The 19,623-nt window shown below is 54.5% G+C and overlaps 1 protein-coding gene across 1 annotated transcript; it reads left to right on the top strand.

The window, feature by feature from the left end:
• LOC125916665 (chymotrypsinogen B-like) lies at window positions 1–16,816 on the top strand. The gene is made up of 8 exons (XM_049622997.1): window positions 1–153; window positions 269–695; window positions 14,068–14,171; window positions 14,286–14,365; window positions 14,467–14,545; window positions 14,796–14,976; window positions 16,117–16,250; window positions 16,600–16,816. The coding sequence occupies exons 1-8, from the start codon at window positions 1–3 to the stop codon at window positions 16,759–16,761; spliced, it is 1,320 nt and encodes a 439-aa protein (XP_049478954.1). The 3' UTR covers window positions 16,762–16,816.
• Window positions 16,817–19,623: the final 2,807 nt, after the last annotated feature.

Here is a 19,623-nt window from a genome sequence, read left to right as displayed (position 1 = left end):
ATGTCGCAGGTGGTCGCCCGGAGGAGGTCAAAGGGCACCAATGAGCCCACAAGGCAGGGGGCCAGGGCTGAGAGGCCGAGGGGGGCAACCGAGGAAGGAAGGCCCAGGTGGAGGCACTGTCGGGAGAGGCTGGCCCTGATGCTGCGGCCCCCGGTGAGTTGTTCCATTTGTGGAGCCGCAGCGGTCGTCCCCTGAGGCGCAGTGGCAGCGACCGCGGGTGTAGCGGGACCCGAGAGGGGGAGGGGCAGAGTGGCGGGGGCGGGGTCAGGACGGCCCGAGCCAGCAGGTGGCTGAGGCCTTGGGAACAGACTGCCCGCCCGCGCCCCACCCCCCCGCGCCGCTCGCGCGCCCTGAGAGGTCTGAGAAAGCGCGCAGCTGCAGGTGGAGGCGGGGAGGGCGAGCCCGCACCTGCGCCCACTCCTGCCGGGGGCGGGGCCAGAGGTTCACTGGGGCGGGGCCCGGGCCCTCCACCCCGCCCCGCCGCGACCCCAGACCCACCCGAGGGACCCCTTTGCCTGCGCCCTTCCCTGCCTTACGACGCCAAGGCTCCTCCGCGCCTGCGCGCAGAGCGCCTCTTCACGGGCGCAGCTCGGCCTCGGCTACGGCCGGCCCCTGCCCAGCAGCCTCTCGTCGGCGTCCCGGGACAAGCCGACGGGTGTCTGCGCCCAGAAGTTGTTCAGCAAATCAAGTTTACGGTAACGAATATTTTCCTGGCTTGCATTTTTCGTTAATATTTCTAACTTCCCAGCCAGGGGTTTGGAACCCTGCTTCCTAAGCCCCTGGAGTGCACCCGTCCGCGCTCGTGCACACTCCCAGGGAGAAGGTACGGCTTTGCTTGCGGGTTGTCTGCCATCTGAGAAAGTCGTAACTCTGCGCTTGTTACCTCGTTGCAAGCAGGCAGCGTCTAGTGTGTTTAGCGGGCAGTGCTGAAGCAAGCCCGGGGAAAGGTGTAACTCACTGAAATGTATTTAGGAGACGACCCGATCCCTGTGCGCCCTGGGAGCAAACCTGATGGGGACAGCTCTTTCCCAGGCAGCCTGTGTTGAGGGGAAGAGCTTTGCTGGGGGCCCTGAGCCAGTCTCTGCCCAGCTACCTCCTGGGATTTGGCCTCGGGTGGGGGTTGTGCCAGGGATCCCGGTCCTGTCGGCGTGGACGGGGTGGGGGGAGGTGAGCATTACGCAGGCGTCCTCCCATGGTTGCCAACTCTAACACTAGGGCATTGCTCGAGGCCAGAACTCAGATGTCAGTTTCCTTAGGTGAACTTCCTTCTTGAAGTCCTGCCTCGTAAGGAGTCAAATCCGAACTCTCTTTTTTATTAAAAATAAGATACACTGAAGTATAATTTACACATGATGAAATGCACAGATCTTAAGTAAACAGCAGAATGAATTTATATATATATACATACATGCAGGCGCACACCATAGTGTCACAGACACCACAACCAAGATGTAAATTAATGCCGTCACCCCAGAAAGTTCCCTCACGCCTCTTTCCAACTACCCCTCTCCTGAGGCAACCAGCAACCACTGTAACTATTTCTTTCCCCATAGATTAGTTTTGCCTGTTGTAGAAATTTACATAAGTGGAAGCTCCTGTCTTTGCATCTGGATTCTTTCACTCAGGCAAATGGTTTTATGATTCACTTGTGTTCTTGCCTCTGTTGGTAGTTCCCTCACCCCACAATGCATGCGCCGTTCTCCCACCTGGAAGTTTGGGCTGTTGCCTCTTCCCCATCCCAGCCCTCTTTTTCGTTCCTTGTACTGAGGTGACTCTCAGCCCTACACACAGGCATGTGAAAAATGTAAGGTTTTAAGTTTTTCTATTAGAGAACATTGTTTCTTTTCTTTTTAAAAACTTGTTTTAATGTTTACTTATTTTTGAGAGAGAGAGACAGAGACAGAGTGCAGGTAGGGGAGGGGCAGGGAGAGGGAGACACAGAACCCAAAGCAGGCGGAGCTGTCCACACAGAGCCCAACGTGGGGCTTGAACCCATGACCTGCGAGATCATGACCCAAGCCAGAGTCAGATGCTTAACTGACTGAGCCACTAAGGTGCCCCTGTTTTCTATTTTTTTTAAGGTTTATTTATTTTTGAGAGAGTGCGAGTAGGGGAGGGGCAGAGAGAAGGAGACAGGATCCAAAGCGGCCCTCTTTGCTGTCAGCACAGAGCCGGATGCGAGGCTCAAACCCACGATCCGTGAGATCGTGCCCTGAGCTGAAGTCAGACACTGCTTGCCCTGAGCCACCCAGGTGCCCCGCGTCATTTCTGTTTTGATCATTTATTTTCTCAGGAGCCTGAAACCAAATCTCAGCCCATGGAGCGTAACTACTGTCATCCTTGGCTGGCAGTGAACCCAGACGTACAGAGGGGAGCTGGTTCTCCTCAGGTGTCCACACTGCTGGTTGCCGAGGAACCTGCATCTCGTGGCTGCAGCTGGCCCTTTCTCTGCCCTGTCACGAGGCCTCCCGAGGGCTAGGCTTCTTTCTCAGCCACTGCCGCACTCTTGCGGGACCCTGGGAGACTTCTGGCTGCTTCCTCTGCTGTGCTAGGCTCGGGGCGCTCTGCAGGGTCCAGCCTCCCAGTCTTCACAGGCGGCCCTCAGATGGGATTGGAGGTGCATGTCTAAGGTTGGTCAGAGGCAGTAAGACAAAGGCCCTGCCTTAAACTCCCTTGTTTTCCTATCATTTTTTCCCCCCAGCCATGGCAGAGTAAGGAACAGAAGATGGCTGCGGGCAGGATCTCAAGCCTGTTGTCAGAGATGCACCCTGAACACTCCTTTCTCCTCTAGCTCAGGGCATCTTAAGTTAGTGTTTGGAGGTGGGGGGAACTGTCATATATTTCAAACTGCCGGGCACGTGCTGGCATTGTGTTCAGCTGTGAAATATAAACACCTGAAAAACTATAGCTTAAGCGAAGTAGACATTTATTTTCTCATTTAACAAGAATTCTCAAGGGAGAAGGTCCGAGGCTGATGTGGCAACTCAAAGCCCGAGGCATCTTCCTCGTGGCTCCAAGATGGCTGCTGAACCTCCAAGCATCACGTCTGCATTCAGGCAGGAAAAGAAGGGAGCGAAAAGGGCAAAAAAACAATGCCAACAGAATCTGTTCCATTTTAAAAAGTCTTCCCAGTAGCCCCATCCAGTGGCGTCTCCTTACAAGTCATTAGCAGAGCTGTCTCTCCAGGCCACCTCTAGCTGCAAGGGGGTCAGGAAAGGAAGCATTTTAGCTGAGCCTTCTCTATCTCCAATAAAATTTGAAAGAATGGGGGACTAGGTTTTGCTAGGCTACCGTCACTGACTGCCAACCAGGGAAAGTATTTCCTCTGAGATGAGAAAAATGGAAACTGATTCTTTCATCTTTTTTTCTTTTTTTTAACTGTTTATTTATTTTTGAGAGACACAGAATGTGAGCTACGAGGCGCAGAGAGAGAGAGAGAGAGAGAGTGAGAGAGCGAATTAACGCAGACTCCGAACTGTCAGCACAGAGCCCGATGTGGGGCTCGAACTCATGAACTGTGAGATCATGACCTGAGCCGAAGTCGGATACTTAACCGAGCCACCCAGGCTCCCCTTGTCTTTCTTTCTTTCTTTCTTTCTTTCTTTCTTTCTTTCTTTCTTTCTTTCTTTCTTTCTTTCTTTCTTAATGGCACATATCTTATGCCTTGATTCCTGCAGGACTTAGGCATTTGAAATGGAACAGCCTGGCATCCCACAATTCAAAAGCTGTGGCTTTTTGTGCAAGTCAAGATTCTCAGTCACCAGCAAAACAAAACTCTGTGGACTTAAGGGGAGAACGAGTTTCTTAAGAGGCTCACAGTGTTGTCAGGATGGTGAGCTGGAAAACCAGACGAGGGGCTCAGCGGCCAGGTGCAAACTCCCCACTGGGCTCAGAACCACGAGGCCGGCAACCCCCCGAACGTAGCCAGGGAGCCTGATGCTGAGGGCCTGCACGGAATGGCACTCACCCACTTTTTTGGCTCACCCAACATATGTTTGTCTCATTGAACATATTTGATCAGTTTTTTAAATTTATTTATTTATTTTGAGAGAGTGTGAGCGTGGGTGGGGAAGGGCAGAGAGAGAGGGCAAGAATCCCAAGCAGGCTCTGTGATGTCAGTGCCGAGCCCAACACAGGGCTCGAACCCAGGAACCGTGAGATCATGACCTGAGCTGAATTCAGGAGTCAGACGCTTAGCCGACTGAGCCACCCAGGCACCCCAACCTACTCATTTCTAAGACAAATGATTTTCACATTTTCGTTTTTTTGAGATTCAGAGTTGTCTTACAGTTGACGTCCACTTTAAGTTGCCGGCGAGGTGGCCCTGGTGCCTGTACAGACCTGGTTGGTATTCCTAATGGCATCTCTGGGCAGGGTCGGCCTGTCTCGGGCTTCAAACCACAGCCCGGCTGAGGACCGTTTGAGGCTGAGGAGCCTGGTCAGCGTCTGAGCATCCTCGTGGCCCCTTCCGGTAAGGTCAAGGGAGCGGCCACACCCAGTGGACGCTGGCCTTTTGGAAACACCTCGCAGGCGCCATTGCACGAGTCTCTCCTAAGCAGTGCCGCCCCACGGATACCCAGGACGGCCAGATGGCACGGGCCACACGAGCAGAGGTGACTCCCACCCGGAGAGGCCTTAGAGGGACCAGCTTCTCGGGGTGACTGAGTGTGAGGAATACCTTCATTTACCTTCCTTACGTCTGGTCCTTTCTGTGTGCCCAGGAATAATAGGTGATAAAAAGCCTATGTTTAATACGTAACAAGGCCTCTTCCCATAAAGCAAAACTAAAAATCCTAAGTGAAAAGAAAGCATTATTTCGTAGCTCAACTGGCAACGTTTCCTCAGAGAAAAGGCATGTCCAGGGGGCCGCCTGGGCGGCTCAGTCGGTTGAGTGTCTGACTCTTGATTTTGGCTCAGGTCGTGATCCCGAGGTTGTGGGATCAAGCCCCGTGTCAGGTTCTGCACTGAGCGTGGAGCCTGCTTAAGAGTCCCTCTCTCTCCCTCCCTCCCTCCCTCCCTCCGCCCCCTCCCCTGCTCGTATTCTCTCTCTCTCTTTCTCTGTCTGTCTCTCTCTCTTAAAAAAAAAGTCACGTTCAGCTGATAATACAAGCAGTTTTGGGCCGCCTGACCGTATCTACCCGGAACCCCCGGCCCCAGAGGAAACAAATAGCCGGATCAACCGGGCAACTCGTGGAACCTTTAACAGACCACTTGTGAAGGTGTGGGCGCGGCCTCGGGAAACCAGGAGAAGGGGAGCTCCCAGCTGACAACGGTGGGGGGACGCACCGCGGGGCTGGCAGTGCAGGAGACCTTACCTGGACCCCGGAGGGGAACGTGCGTGGGGGGCGCCGCCAACAGGAGCCTGGCCTTTGTGGAAGTCCGGGAGGACCGCGGGAACGACAACAAGCCGAGGCTCTTCGTTCGGAGCTCGCCACGCACGGCACGGAGCCGGGCAGAGACTCGCAGGCAGGCAGGCGAGAGGGAAACCTCTGTTCCGGACGAAGGGCAGGCTTGAGGGGTGCCCTGATCGCAGGCCTTTGGCGCGGAGAAGCCTGGGGGGGGGGGCGCCGCTTGGAAGCGGGGCATCCCACGCGAACGGTTAGCGATGCCCACTTGCTTCTCTGGCTGGTCCTACCTTGGAAGTGGGGCAAAGGTTAGGGAAGCCGTCCGAGACTCGAGGCCTGGCCGTTTGGGGCCCGGTGTTCCTGGCTCGCTGGGCTGGCGGCTGCAGACGGCAGGTCAGAGTTGTTCTTCCGTCTTCTGTACGGCCTGGCTCTTGTCCGTTTGTGTGTTCAGTCTCTCACCTTCCATATGGAGTTTAAGGGAGAAAGGTGTGGGTACAGGGAAATGTGGAGGATCTAGTCTCGTAGGGGTGATACGGATTGGTGGGGTAGGTTCTGAGGACAACTGGCATTGTCTCAGAAGGTGACAGCCCCAGGATGTCCCAGAGAGCTTTTATGCAGAGAGAGATTGGTTCTCTCAGACAGGGGATGCGAACACCTGTGCTGGCTTGGGGGGGGAGGGTCACAGAGATTTGGGGGTTCAGAGTTCTCTAGCCTTGCTTTGCCCGAAGCACCCCATCTCATGTTTTCAGGGGCCCCACCCCTTCCCCACCAGTTCCTAACGTGACGGGGTTGAGTGTGTGTCAGGTTCTGCAACTTTCCAAGCCCCAGGTCAGGCTCCAGGCTCGTCCTCGGCCACACGGTATGAACCACATACTATACAACTCACCTATTTAAAGTGGACAAATCAGTGGTTTGGGGTATATTACATTAAATTTTGAAAATTGTGGTAAAACATGTATAACATAAAATTTGCCATTTAACCATCAAAAAAATTTTTTTAATGTTTATTTATTTATTTGGAGAGAGAGAGAGAGAGCGCGCGAGGTTGTGCGCACAGACGGGAGGGGCAGAGGGACAGGGAGAGACAGAATCCCAAGCAGGCATCTGGCTGTCAGTGCAGAGCCTGACACGGGGCTCGATCTCACAAACCATGAGATCATGACCTGAATTGAAGTCAAGAGTTGGATGCTTACCTGACTGAGCCACCCAGGCATACTGCTGTTTTAACCATTTAAAAAAAAATTGTTTTTAAATGTTGTTATTTATTTTTGAGACAGAGAGAGACAGAGCATGAGCAGGGGAGAGGCAGAGAAAGAGAGGGAGACACAGAATCTGAAGCAGGCTCCAGTCTCCGAGCTGTCAGCGCAGAGCCTGATGAGGGGCTCGAATTCATGGAGTGTGAGATCATGACCTGAGCTGAAGTCGGACGCTCAACCAACTGAGCCACCCAGGCGCCCCCGTTTTAACCACTTTTAAGAGTACAATTCAGTAGCATGGATTACATTCACGAGGTTGTACAACCGGGCCCACTGTTTTCAAAACTTTTTCATCACCTCTACTAGAAACTCTGTGTCCATTGAACAATACCTCCAATTTCCCTGCCCCCTCTAGCCCTTGCAGCCTCTTCTTCAATTTCTGTCTCTATGCATTTGCCTATTGTGGATGTTTCATGGAAATGGAATCGCACAGTCGGTAGTTGACGGTGACTCTGTCTTCGAGCATAAGGTTTTCAGGGTTGATCCCTGTTGTAGGATGTGTCGGTGCCCCACTCTTTCAGGGCTGAATAGTATTCCATTGCATGGATGCTCCACATACTGTCTCTCCATTCGTCCACTGATGGACATTTGGGTTGTGTCCACCTTTTGGCTATTGTGAGTAGCGCTGCTGTGAACACTGTTGCACCAATATCTGCTCGACTCCCTGCTTTCATTTTTGAGGATCATATACATAGGAGTGGAATTGCTGGGCCCTACACTAATTCTATTTTTAGCTTTCTCAGGAACCATCATACTCTTTTCCACAGAGACGACGGCGTTTTACATTCCCTCCAGCAACGTATGAGGGTTCCGCTCTCCACATCGTTGCCAAAATTTGTTATTGCCTATTTAAAAAATTATGGCCATGGGGCACCTGGGTGGCTCAGTCGGTTGGGTGTCTGGCTGTTGATGTCAGCTCAGATCGTGGTCTCCCCGTTTCTGGGATTGAGCCCCACAGCAGCCTCTGCTCTGACAGCGCAGAGCCTGCTTGGGATTCTTTCTCTTCCTCTCTCTCTGTACCCCCGCCCCTCAAAATAAATAAATAAACTTAAAAAAAATTTTTTTTAATCTTAAAAATAAAATAATTTTAAATTATAAACAAAAAATTTTAAATTATAGCTATAGCTATCATGAAGTGGTATCGTGTGTGTGTGTGTGTTTTAAAGTTTATTTATTTATTTTGAGAGAGAGAAAGAGCACACGAGTGGGAAATGGGCAGAGAGAGAGGGAGAGAGAGAATCCTAAGGAGGCCCTGATCGGCACAGATCCCCATGTGGGGCCTGAACCCACAAACTGCGAGATCATGACCTGAGCCAAAACCAAGAGTCGGTGCTTAACAAACTGAGCCACTCAGGTGCCCCTGCGTGTATGTGTTTTTAAAATGTTTCAAATTGTGGTAAAATACTCACCACACAAAATTTACCATCTTGGCCACGTTCAAGTGAACGGCCCAGTGGTGTTAGGAGCGTCTGCATTTTGTGCAGCCGTCATCACCGCCGTGTCCAGAACTCTTCATCTTGCCACACTGAAACTCCGTACCCATTAAACTGTCACCGTGTCCCTCTGCCAGCCCCCAGGCAGCCACCAGTCTACTTCCTGTGCAATCATCTCCTGTAAACAGATCGTGCAGATCTTTGCCTTTTTGTGGCTGGCTTACTCACCCCGCACAATGTCCTCCAGGTTCCCCCACGTGGTAGCCTGGGTCAGAATCTCCTTCCTTTTTAAGGCTGCATAATACTCCATCCCGTGTGTGGACCACGATTCGTTTGAGATACGTGGGTTGCTTCCGTGTCCTAGACCGTAAATGATGTTGCTACAGACACGGGTCTGCAGATTTGTCTGTGGGGACCTGTTTTCAGTTCTTCTCGGTATACTCGCGGAAGTGGATGGTGAGATCATAGGTTGAATCTGTCTTTAATGCACGCTTCCAATGGGCGAGGGATCTCATTTCTTCACATCCTAATTCTTGTTATTTGCTGTTTTCTGGTTTTTGCTTCTATTTGCCATCCTAATGGGTATGAACTATATCTCACTGTGGTTTCGGTGTGCATTTCTCTAATGACTGATCACCCTGTCGTGCGCTCCTGGACCACTGGTGTGACTCCCCAGTGTTTATGATCAGCACTGAACCTGCGGGAACTCGGGGCCACAGCCACTTACCCTCCGCTGCCTTATTCCCGCCTGCACTCCAGCCTTTGCCACCCCCAGTGTTAATCTGAGTATCGTGATGCCACCGCATGCCATCGGCCACCTGGGCCTCATCTTCCCTGACATAGAGGTTCTCCGTGGACTTCTCCAGTATGTGGGCAGCCCTTTCCCAGAATCCCGTGTTCAGTGGTCCTGGGGGCACAGCCTGTATATCAGCCAGAAAACAGGTGGCACACTCAAAACTGGGCTGATTGGGGTGAGTTTAAATAAAGGGAATTTTACCAAACTGTGGGCAGGGCTTAGGGAAAACAAAAACGGTGAGTGAGGAGGGGCGCCTGAGTGGCTCAGTTGGTTGAACGTCCGACTTTGGCTCAGGTCATGATCTCACGATTTGTGAGTTCAAGCCCCACATGGGGTGTCATTGCAGAGCCTGCTTTGGATCCTCTGTCCCCCTTTCTCTCTTCCCCATTCCTGCTCATTCGCTCTCTCTCAAAAATGAATAAACATAAAAAAGAAAAAAAGATCCTAACTGCCAGTTCCCTCCTCCGCCCTCGTGGACAAACCCCTCCTCTTAAAAAAAGAAAAAGAAATGTCGCACAGGGCCCTGGCGACAATAGGGACATCCCCAGAACTGACAGGACAAGGGGAGAGCAGTTCTGGAACCCAGAACGGGGGCCTGAGCAGAGAGGGCCTCCTGAAAGGAACTGCAGCCAGTGGAGAGGGGTGCAGCCAACCCTCAGAATAAGTAGCAGACCTCTCTCCCTCCCCCCGCGACAGGACCCTGCTCCTGTCCCTGAGGGTCAGTCCGCGGGAGGCCAGCACGGTGGAGAAAGCTGGAAGGTGGGTCAGAAGGGGAAAACGAAGACACGTAGCTCCATTCTTGCGGTTACTTTGTATTAGTCCAGATGCTTCTTGTCATAAAACACATGACACGGTGATTAAACAACCGGGATTTGCTTCTCTGAGAGCGAACCAGCAGAGATTTGGAGGTTGCAAATGCGGGTTTTGCTCAGCAGCTCAGTGATGCCGTAATCCCGAGGCAGGATCTCTTTCTTGTCTGGGCCTCGAGATGGTGGCCCCAGTGCCAAGTGCCACAGCCCCACGAGACCGCCACAGTGCAGGAAGGGCGGGCCGGGGGTCCCCGGGACTCCTCTTAGCCTCTCCTGCTTACAGGAATCAGTCTCCCCCTGAGAGCTGGGGGGGCGGCGACTCTCCTCGGGAACCGCCTGTGGGGGTGAGAAGGGGGAACGGCTGTGGGCACGCAGCCCTGGCGATCACTCTTGGTAACACGGAGATCACCCTGCCCCCAGGGAGTGCTCCCCTCACGGTCTGGTTTGTTGTCAAAGCACAAAATGCAGCGACAGATAGGCTCAAACGTGACTGGGTTGCTCTGAGCCGCCCTGGCTCATCTCTCAGTGGGGAAGCTCTCCCTCCCTTTCAGGTAGCCTTCTGAGGCCAGTTCCTCCTCCTTCGCTCAGGTGGGCCAGGAGTTCACTTCCACAACAGACCTAGAGAGTCAGAGACTCTCTGGAAAAGTCCCTGAGGCAAGCAAAATACAATTGGCGTGGCGACCAGTTTGGAATGAGGGAAGGAAAAAACGAGAAGAAAACCCAGCACGTGTTAATGTTTCAATAAGTGACCCTGACCTGAAACTTGGATATGGATTCCTTACCCTCAAGGCCATGGCTGACACTCAGCTGGGACCCCCGGGAGGACCACACAGCCTGCTGAGGTATCAGAAAGCCTCAGACCTAGTTAGTGGGGACGCCCTCTGTGTCCCCAGAAGTACGGCTGCCTCAGCCCTTCCCCAGAGACGGGGTTCCTCTAGGAGCCCCGCGCCACCTGCGGCCACCATCCCCACTGGTCAGAGCCCCCGCTTGCCCCTCGGGGAAGCACTTTGAACCTACCCCGTGGTGACTACACACAGCTCTTCTGTAGAACCAAAAGAACAGATCAAGACAAAACCTCCAGGCCCGTGGAGTTCCAATCAGAAGCAGTGACCCTGTGCTGCTCACTCTGGCCAGCTTCTCCCAGGACAACTGGGCCCTGGGACCACAGCGCCTGGAGGCCCCGGGAGGAGACTGCTCTGGCCGCCCACCTTCCTCTACAAACCGCCTTACGGGGGAGGCCCAGGGAGCCTTCCAGAACAGCAGCACTCTCCCTTCCCTGCCTGGACTATAGGACTCACGACATCATATGCCTGTCCCTTTAGTGTCTGTCTCTGTCACTAGGCTTTTGGCCCCACGAGGGCAGGGTGCTATGTGCGTGTGAGCACCCAACATCTAGACCAGGGTCTGCCGAGAGGTCACTAGGCCTCTACTTACGGCAAATGCATCACCGTCCTGTTATGTACACCCTCCTTTTCTCATTGTTCTGGGACCATCAACATTGTTTCTTTTCTGTTCCCTCGTGTGTCATTTAATGGTGTGGAATCAAAGCCCCACTTAAAAAAGATATATTTTTTTAAATGTTTATTCTTGAGAGACAGAAACAGAGCACGAGAGGGAGAAGGGCAGAGGGAGAGAGGGAGACACAGAATCCGAAGCAGGCTCCGGGCTCTGAGGTGTCAGCACAGAGCCCGATGCGGGGCTTGAACCGATGAACCATGAAACCATGACCTGAGCCAAAGTTGGTTGCTCAACCGACTGAGCCACCCAGGTGCATCTCAGAGCCCCATTTTCTAGGACACGAAGCTATTTACAGTTCCTTAAATTGTGAATTACCACAGAAGGAGATTCAGTTGAGCCCTGGGTGTTTGCCAGCCTTGCATCGCTAGTGGCCTACAGGGGGGCGATGCCCTCACCGCCCCCCCACTCCCTCCCCCGCACTCAGAAGCTGCTTGGCTGGGCTGGTTTGAAGGTGACCCTCTGGAAAAGCCAGGACATTTGTAGAATACTTGTGGATGATACTGGGTGAAAGTACTCTTTGCTGGGAACCTGCAGCCTGTGTTCACCATGCTGGAGGCCTCCCAGTGAGCACAGCTGGGGTTCCTGGACCCCGTGGTGGGATTGCCTGTAATTAGGACCTGGGGTCCCTCCCTGTTGCACTGGCAGCGGCTGGGTCTCCGCCTCTGGGACTGGCAAAGGCTGCACAGAGCTGGGCTCTGCGGGGCCCAAGCTCCTGGCCCGGGTGCTGGCATTGCCGACAGAGCCTTTAGGATGCCAGGCACTGCCGGGTCTTAGGGGGGACGTTGCATCAGGACAGCTGCCCTTTTCCCAGGGGCTGGGGCATCTCGGGCCGAGAGCCAGGCCAGGCTGTGAGAGGGGCTTGGCCCCCACTTATCGCTCAAGGTCCTTGAATAACAGTGGATAACAGAGAGGGCGGCTCTCAGGCTTCTCTGGCTGGGCAGGGCCACGGGTTGGGCAGGGCTTGTGGTATCCCCGGGGACTTAAAAACAGGGCCCTCAGGGCAGTCAGCCCACACCTTCCTTCCCAACTGCAGCAACATGGCCTTTCTCTGGCTTCTCTCCTGCTTCGCCCTTGTGGGGGCTGCCTTCGGTCGTGAGTGTCGGGATCCCAGGGGTGGGCCTGCTGGGCCTGGAGTCGGCTTGCGGGGAGGCCCTGAGCTCCCAGCGGCCCCGCGGCCAGGCCCATCGAAGGAGCCCGAGAGGCTCTGTCCAGAGTGAGCCTTGGGGGCTGGCTAAGAGGGACTTTAGAGACCCCTTCTCTGCACCCTTGGGTCTCTTACCTAGACAGGCAAACTGAGGCTGTGGAGAGCACAGGGGTCCTCTTGGGGCCCTCTGAGCCCTTACACTCTGAGACAAGAGGGTACCAAAGAGTTCTTTGGCCCAGAAGTGGCTTGGGCAGGGGTGCCGTTGGCAGACTGAGGGTATGGTTGCAGGAGACTCTCAGTGTCTCCTCCTAGGATTTTTATTTATTGTGCCAGGCACTTTCAAAGCCCTTCATTTTCCATTAAAAAAAAGAAGAAGAAATAATAGAAAATACAGAAAATGACATTCCAGCCATGTACCTACCATCAGGGTTTTGTAAATATTACCTTTTTGCAGACTGGCCTCAGGTACTTCTTTTTAAAACATAAAATAGATTCAGCTAGAGTTACCTTCTCCCTCCTCCCCTAGAGGAAGATGAACCCAATTCCGAACTTGCTGTGTGGGTTTTACTAATTTAGTACATGTTTATAAATCCATAAACTCTGTACAATAGTTGTATAAGCTTTCACAAACAGTATTATACTCTACGTCAATTTTAAAACATGGCTGGGGCGCCTGACTGGTGAAGTTGGTGGAGCCTCCGACTCTTGATCTCAGGGTCAAGGGTTCAAGCCCCACGATGGGCTTAGAGGTTACTTAAAAAAAAAAGTGCCTTTTCCCACCCACCTGAGTTTTAGATTTATACCCGTTGGTGCGGAGACCCATTCACTGTAATCACAGTAAAGTACTCAGCTGTGTAAATACATCCTGGTTTAGCTCTAATGTTTTTGCTGTTGCAAAGAAAGCGATTAGTATGATGACATATGTTTTGGCAATAATGATCTGCACGGAGTCACCCGGGGGCAGCAGGGCGGGCACTGACCTGTAGAGAAGCCTGCGTTGCCACAGGGAGCGGGGGAGGGAGGGCTGCCTGGTGGTCGGGCCTGCACCAGCCTGACCTTCCTTGTGCGGGTGCTGAGAAGTCCCCAGGTCCCGGCACAGCAAGTGCGTCACAGACACATTAAGTACACCTGTCTTTTTTCATCCTCTGACAGTTCGAGCCCATGTTTTGTGTTTTTCCCCCTGTGTTCTTGTACGGTTCAAAGTCCTGTTTTATTAAATAATTAAGAAACTAACACTTGACACGATGAATAGTTCCTGAAACCTCTGGAAAAGAAAAGTCAGCGTAGGCACAGAAGGGTGGAACGTACCGGTTCTTACCGGCTTCAGCAAAGCGTCAGGGTTCTGGACTCCCCGTGTACTTGGGGTTGGCCGATTTCACTGCTCCCATCTAACAGGTGAGCTTTGACCTGTGAGGTTAGCCTCGGGTGCTCCCCAGTTTACTGAGGAAAATGAGCCCTGGAGATTCAGTGACGCCCTGAGGTCTCTCACAGCATGAAGGCTGGGCCTGGGAGTCCAGCCAGGCAGTCTGATTTCTCAGCCTGTTTTCTGCTCCTTCATCAGGAATTCCCCGGCAGGACCTGCCCCTGGCCTCTGCATCCCTGGCAGGGTGCCTGGGGGCTGGCTTCACGCGGGGATCCCTGTTGCTAGAGGTTGAGGACTGCGGCCAGAAGTCGCCTGGAGGGTGGTGTGGGGTCCTGGTGGAAGGAAGCAGGAGTTCTGTGGACTCTGGGCCTCAGCCTTCTTCCCTCTTCTCCTACTCCCCCAGAATGTGGGGTCCCCGCCATCGAACCCGTGCTGAATGGCCTGTCCAGGATCGTCAATGGCGAGGACGCTGTCCCGGGCTCCTGGCCCTGGCAGGTGTCCCTGCAGGTGAGGGGGTTTTCTGTGAGAGAGTGGGGGACACACTGGGGTGTTAGCCCAGCTGGGGCTAGGCTGGGAGCTTCTGGTGTCCAGCTAAGCCTGACCCTCCCCATGTCCCTCCAGGATAAAACCGGCTTCCACTTCTGCGGGGGCTCCCTCATCAGCGAGGACTGGGTGGTCACTGCTGCCCACTGTGGTGTCAGGTGAGGCCTGTGCGGGCTCAGGGCTCTGCTTCTGGCCACATGTGGGGGTGAGGAGGGAGCAGGGCCCACTCCCAGTCCTTAACCCCCATTGATTCCTCTAGGACATCCCACGTGGTCGTGGCTGGGGAGTTTGACCAGCACGCAAATGAGGAGAACATCCAGGTCCTGAAGATCGCCAAGGTAGGCCCGAGCCCTGCCCAGCTGGCCCAGGAGGCCCAGCTGCGGGGCTGGGGACAGCGGCAAGAAGGTCAAGACCCTTGGGCTGCTTGAGAACACAGGAGCCCGAGTGGCTGGGCTCACCTTCAAGTTCTCATTCCGGGCTCCTGTGGATCTGTTTTCCCCACGGGGGCCGCCAGGAAAAGGGCTTGGACCCTGCCGATTGCTGACTAATCCGAGGGCCTAACTTTGTCGTTTTGGCTCCGCCCCACAGGTTTTCAAGAACCCCAAGTTCAACATGCTGACCATCCGTAACGACATCACCCTGCTGAAGCTGGCCACGCCTGCCCGCTTCTCCGAGACCGTGTCCCCTGTGTGCCTGCCCGCGGCTACGGATGAGTTCCCCCCTGGTTTGCTGTGCGCTACCACGGGCTGGGGGAAGACCAAGCACAATGGTGAGCACCACCTGGCCTTTTCACCCAGGAAACGCATCTGGGGCTGGGGCTGAGCAGCGGGGGTCTCCAGGTGGGACCCATATGGCTTTTCCTTTTTTTCTCGTCTAAATTGCTACACACTCTGAAACCTTTCCATTTATTTATTTATTTAAAACCCTCTTTCAAAAAAAAGTTTATTTTGAGAGAGACAGTGCAAGTTGGGGAGGGGCGGAGAGAGAGGGAGACACAGAATCCAAAGCAGGCTCCAGGCTCTGAGCTGTCAGCACAGAGACCAATGCAGGGCTCGAACCCATGAAACTGGGAGATTTTATGACCTGAGCCAAAACCAAGAGTCGGACACTCAACCCACTGAGCCACCCAGGCGCCCCTAAAACCCTCTTAATGAAAACCTTCGGAACATGAATAAAGATGAGCTTAAATACTGCACACTTGAAGACGAAGTTGCTGAAGAAACGCCCAAGTACCAGCAGGTGGCACTCTCACTACGTTGCAACGAGGTCCCCACGGTCGGGTTTCCAGCCTGGACTCCTCTCCAGACTTGAGGCGGGCGCTTGTGTCAAGCTCGCCGTGAAGTCTGGGCCGGGAGTCAGATGTCCGGCTGTGGTTCGGGGCCCTGAGAGTCCGGCTGGGTCTCCCCTCCCCCGGCTGCTCCCTCCGCTGACGATCTTCCTCCAGAGTCCCGGGTGCTCCTGCCCAGGCCCCGGCTCACCCTCTGGTCCTTGACCGGGACGGAGGCGGCCAGGAAAGGGCAGCAGGAGGACGGTGCTCCCCCATCTGCCACCCAGAGCGGCGGGTCCCCAGCAGGGGCCCCGTGAAAAGGACGTCAGCCCCCTTCCCCGGAGGGGAGGCAGTGCCCCCCGCCCACCACACGGGCTGCCAGGGCAGGGCTCGCGTGAACAGCTGTGCTGGAAGCCATGTCACCACTGCCTGGTGTGGAATGGGAGAGGAAGGGGTCCCGCAGGAACTGACTGTTAGGTCTGAGGGAAGGTGGGGAGCTCCGTTTCCGAGGTCATGGTGATGGGGAAGGACTGGGAGCAGGCAGGGGGCAGGCAGGGTCTCCTCCACCCCGGGGTGGGCCGGCTGGGTGAGGGCTCCTGACCTCCGCTCCCCCGCCCGCCCCCGCCCCCTGTGTCCCTCCAGCCAACAAGACCCCCGACAAGCTGCAGCAGGCGGCCCTGCCCCTCCTGTCCAACGCCGACTGCAAGAAGTTCTGGGGCAGCAAGATCACGGACGTGATGATCTGCGCCGGGGCCAGCGGCGTCTCGTCCTGCATGGTAAGGCATGGCCCCGCCCCGCCGGCCCCGCCCCCGCCCCGCCCCTGCTCGGGCCAGGGGGCTGCTCCTTTCTGCCGCGTCGGCTCCACCCCTCCGGGCGGCCGTGGCGCTGGGGGCCCCCACGCCAGCCAGCCGGGGGAGAGTGTCAGCCCCGTGCCCCAGGCCCACCAGGAGTAGGCGACAGAGCTGGGCCTGCCACGTGGCCCAGACCGGAGAGCCTCCTGCCCGGTCTCTGCCCCCACACTTGTCATTTGTCTGCACAGAACCTGCGCGGGGGCAGGTCAGGGCGCACACCGGGGCCCCGGCACCCCGCTTCAGGCTTGTAAACAGGTCCTTTCTCCTCCTGCAGGGCGACTCTGGCGGCCCCCTGGTCTGCCAGAAGGACGGAGCCTGGACCCTGGTGGGCATCGTGTCCTGGGGCAGCGGCACCTGCTCCACCTCCGTCCCCGCCGTGTACGCCCGCGTCACCGAGCTCATTCCTTGGGTTCAGGAAATTCTTGCCGCCAACTGAGCCTCTTTCTCCCACCGTCCCAACCCCGAGTGTTTCCAATAAAAGCATGTGACGGGAGGCACTGAGTTACCCTGTGTCTCTGTGTGACCTGGGAGTCGCGGGGCTGCAGTATCACTGTGACCCAGGGCCGGTGTTACCAGCGTCTTTCCCAGTTAATCCTGCTTTCTTAGAAAGATCTAGCTTTATTTTCCATCCTCCCTGCTCAGGACTCCACTCGAGGTAGAACTGAGTTTCTATCTGCTGGAGCCAGCTTTACCCAAGGACCTCTCTGGAAGGGTGCGGTCCTCGGCCAGGCTATGCAGTTCGTAGCCCTCACCCTGTGCTCCAGGCACCTTCCCCTGCCTCTAGCCCCCTGCGCCCCCTGCGCCCCCCTGCCCTTTGCCCTTCCCTGCCTGGGGTCTGCCGCACAGGCTGGATACACACTAACCTGTGCAGGTCGGGAAATATCCAACAGGCACCAGCGCTTGTCCCCTGTGCCCTGGCGGCCCCCTCCTCGTCCTCTGTATTTCTGGGTTCCGCAGTTAAATCTAGAGGCCGGATCAGACGCGGGGTCACCCCCTTGGCCAGGCTGTAGGTGGGGGCCGCTTCCTTGGTCAGGAGCCCTCAGGGCTGGCTGGCTCTCTTTCGGTGAGGTGAGCTGACTCTGACACTCACCGCCTGGGTCTGTTGGTTCTTCCAGGGCTTGCACGCTGGAGGCAACTTAATTTGAACACTCATTTCTCATATATTATCTAGAATACTTCCACAGAGACACCCCCATCTGTCAGTTACCCAGTGGTGCTGTTGGTTTAGCACATGGAGGGGAAAGTTTACCTCCTTTTCCTTCACGAAATTTTTTCACGTTTTTTCTTTCACTGATTTTCAGGATAATGAATTTGTTCTCTATCATCCTCCAAAGGCAACCCAGTTCATTATGCGTTTTTTTTTTTATGTTTATTTTTGAGGGGAAGCGGGGAGGGGCAGAGAGAGAGAGAGAGGAAAACACAGAATCTGAAGCAGGCTCCAGGCTCTGAGCTGTCAGCACAGAGCCTGATGAGGGGCTTGAACCCACAAACTGTGAGATCATGACTTGATCCGTAGTTGATCACTTAATGGGCTGAGCCACCCAGTCAACCCAATTTTTTAAAAGTAGGCTCCACACCCAGCACAGAGCCCAGTGTGGGGGTTGAACTCACAACCCTGAGATCAAGTCCTTAGCTGAGATGAAGAGTCGGACCCTTAACCGACTAAGCCACACAGGCGCCCCAAGTTCATTATGTTTTCGCATATTAGAATTATGTCATTTCCTGTGGATTTAAACATATATGAGGGTTTTGATCCATCGTAATTATGTCCTTACTGAAGCTCAGGTTGTGTCCCCTCAACCAGTGGGAGCTTCTCCCATTGGCTCAGAGGCGTTGTGACATGGTCCAAGTAGGGGTGTCATAGCTTCCTTGCTGTCCAATGTGACAAGACACCTCAGGCCCGGAATCAGCGCTCTGACCAAAAATCCCTGGTTTCTTTTAGTTGGGAAAGGAATTTCAAGACCACAGTCTGGGTGTGGGGGATGCTCATGGTTATCGGATTGTTTCTAGGCCTTTCCAGTGGACCGAGCAAGGGAATATTTGAAGGTAAATAATTTGAAAGATGAAGTACCTCATGAGTTCCTACTGGTATTTCAAATCACAGACCAAAGGTGTTTTTACTTCACTGTACATAGAATACATCGGCATGTGAGAATGAGAAGCTTCACTCTCAAGGACACGGGGGCTGATGGAACTAGAGTATTCTAAATTTATGTCTGCTTCATCTCATATCACACACATGAGCTGCGGGAGAACAATACTGTCTTCACCAATATAATGAGTGAAAACAAATTGTATTTTGCTGTCCTCGATTAAAAAAATTAATGTTTATTTTTATGAGAGAGAGAGAGAGAGAGCACAAGCAGGGGAGGGGCAGAGAGAGGGGGAGACACAGAATCAGAAGCAGGCTCCAGGCTCTGACCTGTCAACCCAGAGCCCAACGCGGGGCTTGAACTCGCAAACTGTGAGATCATGACCTCAGCCGAAGTCAGACGCTCAACTGACTAAGCCACCCAGGTGCCCCTTCTGTCCCGTTTTAAATAGTTGTTGGACCTTTCAGCCCTTGAGTGATTGTGAATTTGGGGCTCACCGCTGGTCTTCGTGGCCGTGCCTCTGTAGCCAGTTTGATGAGGGAAGTTCATTCTCCGGTAGGTTTCTAGGAAAGTCTCGTGGGATTAATGCTGAGATCGTGCGCGGCCAGGGCAGTGTGTGTCCAAAACTATCAATTTATTGCCTCTCAGCTCCGAATTCACACTTACACACCCGCTCTGCCATAATGGATGGAATTCCTGAAAGCATTTCTTTTGCACAATGAACACAATGTCACATCTGCTCATAGAAGTTTCTGGAGGGACACTGCAGGAGGAAGGTTCCTGCGGTTAGAGGATTGGTCAGCATGGCAGGTGTGAGGGTGTTCACGAGGCTCCGCGCCAGCCCCTCCGAAACACAGGCGGTCCCTCAGCGATCTCACAGCTCTGGTTCCTCCCAGGGGCCACCCTCCCACGGTCCATCCAACCTGGAGACAATCTGGCCTCCTGCTCTCTGCCCACCTGTGCTCCAGGTGAGGGCTTTCTTCTGCGGCTGTCCGCACATGGACACCAGCTATGCTGGCCCGTTTTCCACAGCAGCCGCCGCATTTTGCTTTGCCACCATGATGTGTGAGGGTTCCAATTTCTCCCCATCCTCACCCTTTTTTAAAATCATAAGCCCTTGGGGCACCTGGGTGGCTCAGTCGGTTAAGCGTCTGACTTCGGCTCAGGTCGTGATCTCACGGTTTGTGGCTCAAGCCCCGCCTTCG

This window comes from Panthera uncia (genome assembly GCF_023721935.1).
Source record: "Panthera uncia isolate 11264 chromosome E2 unlocalized genomic scaffold, Puncia_PCG_1.0 HiC_scaffold_20, whole genome shotgun sequence".
NCBI lineage: Eukaryota > Metazoa > Chordata > Mammalia > Carnivora > Felidae > Panthera > Panthera uncia.
The sequence above is the reverse complement of the archived record's forward strand: the minus strand, read 5'-3'. Positions and strand labels throughout refer to the sequence as shown.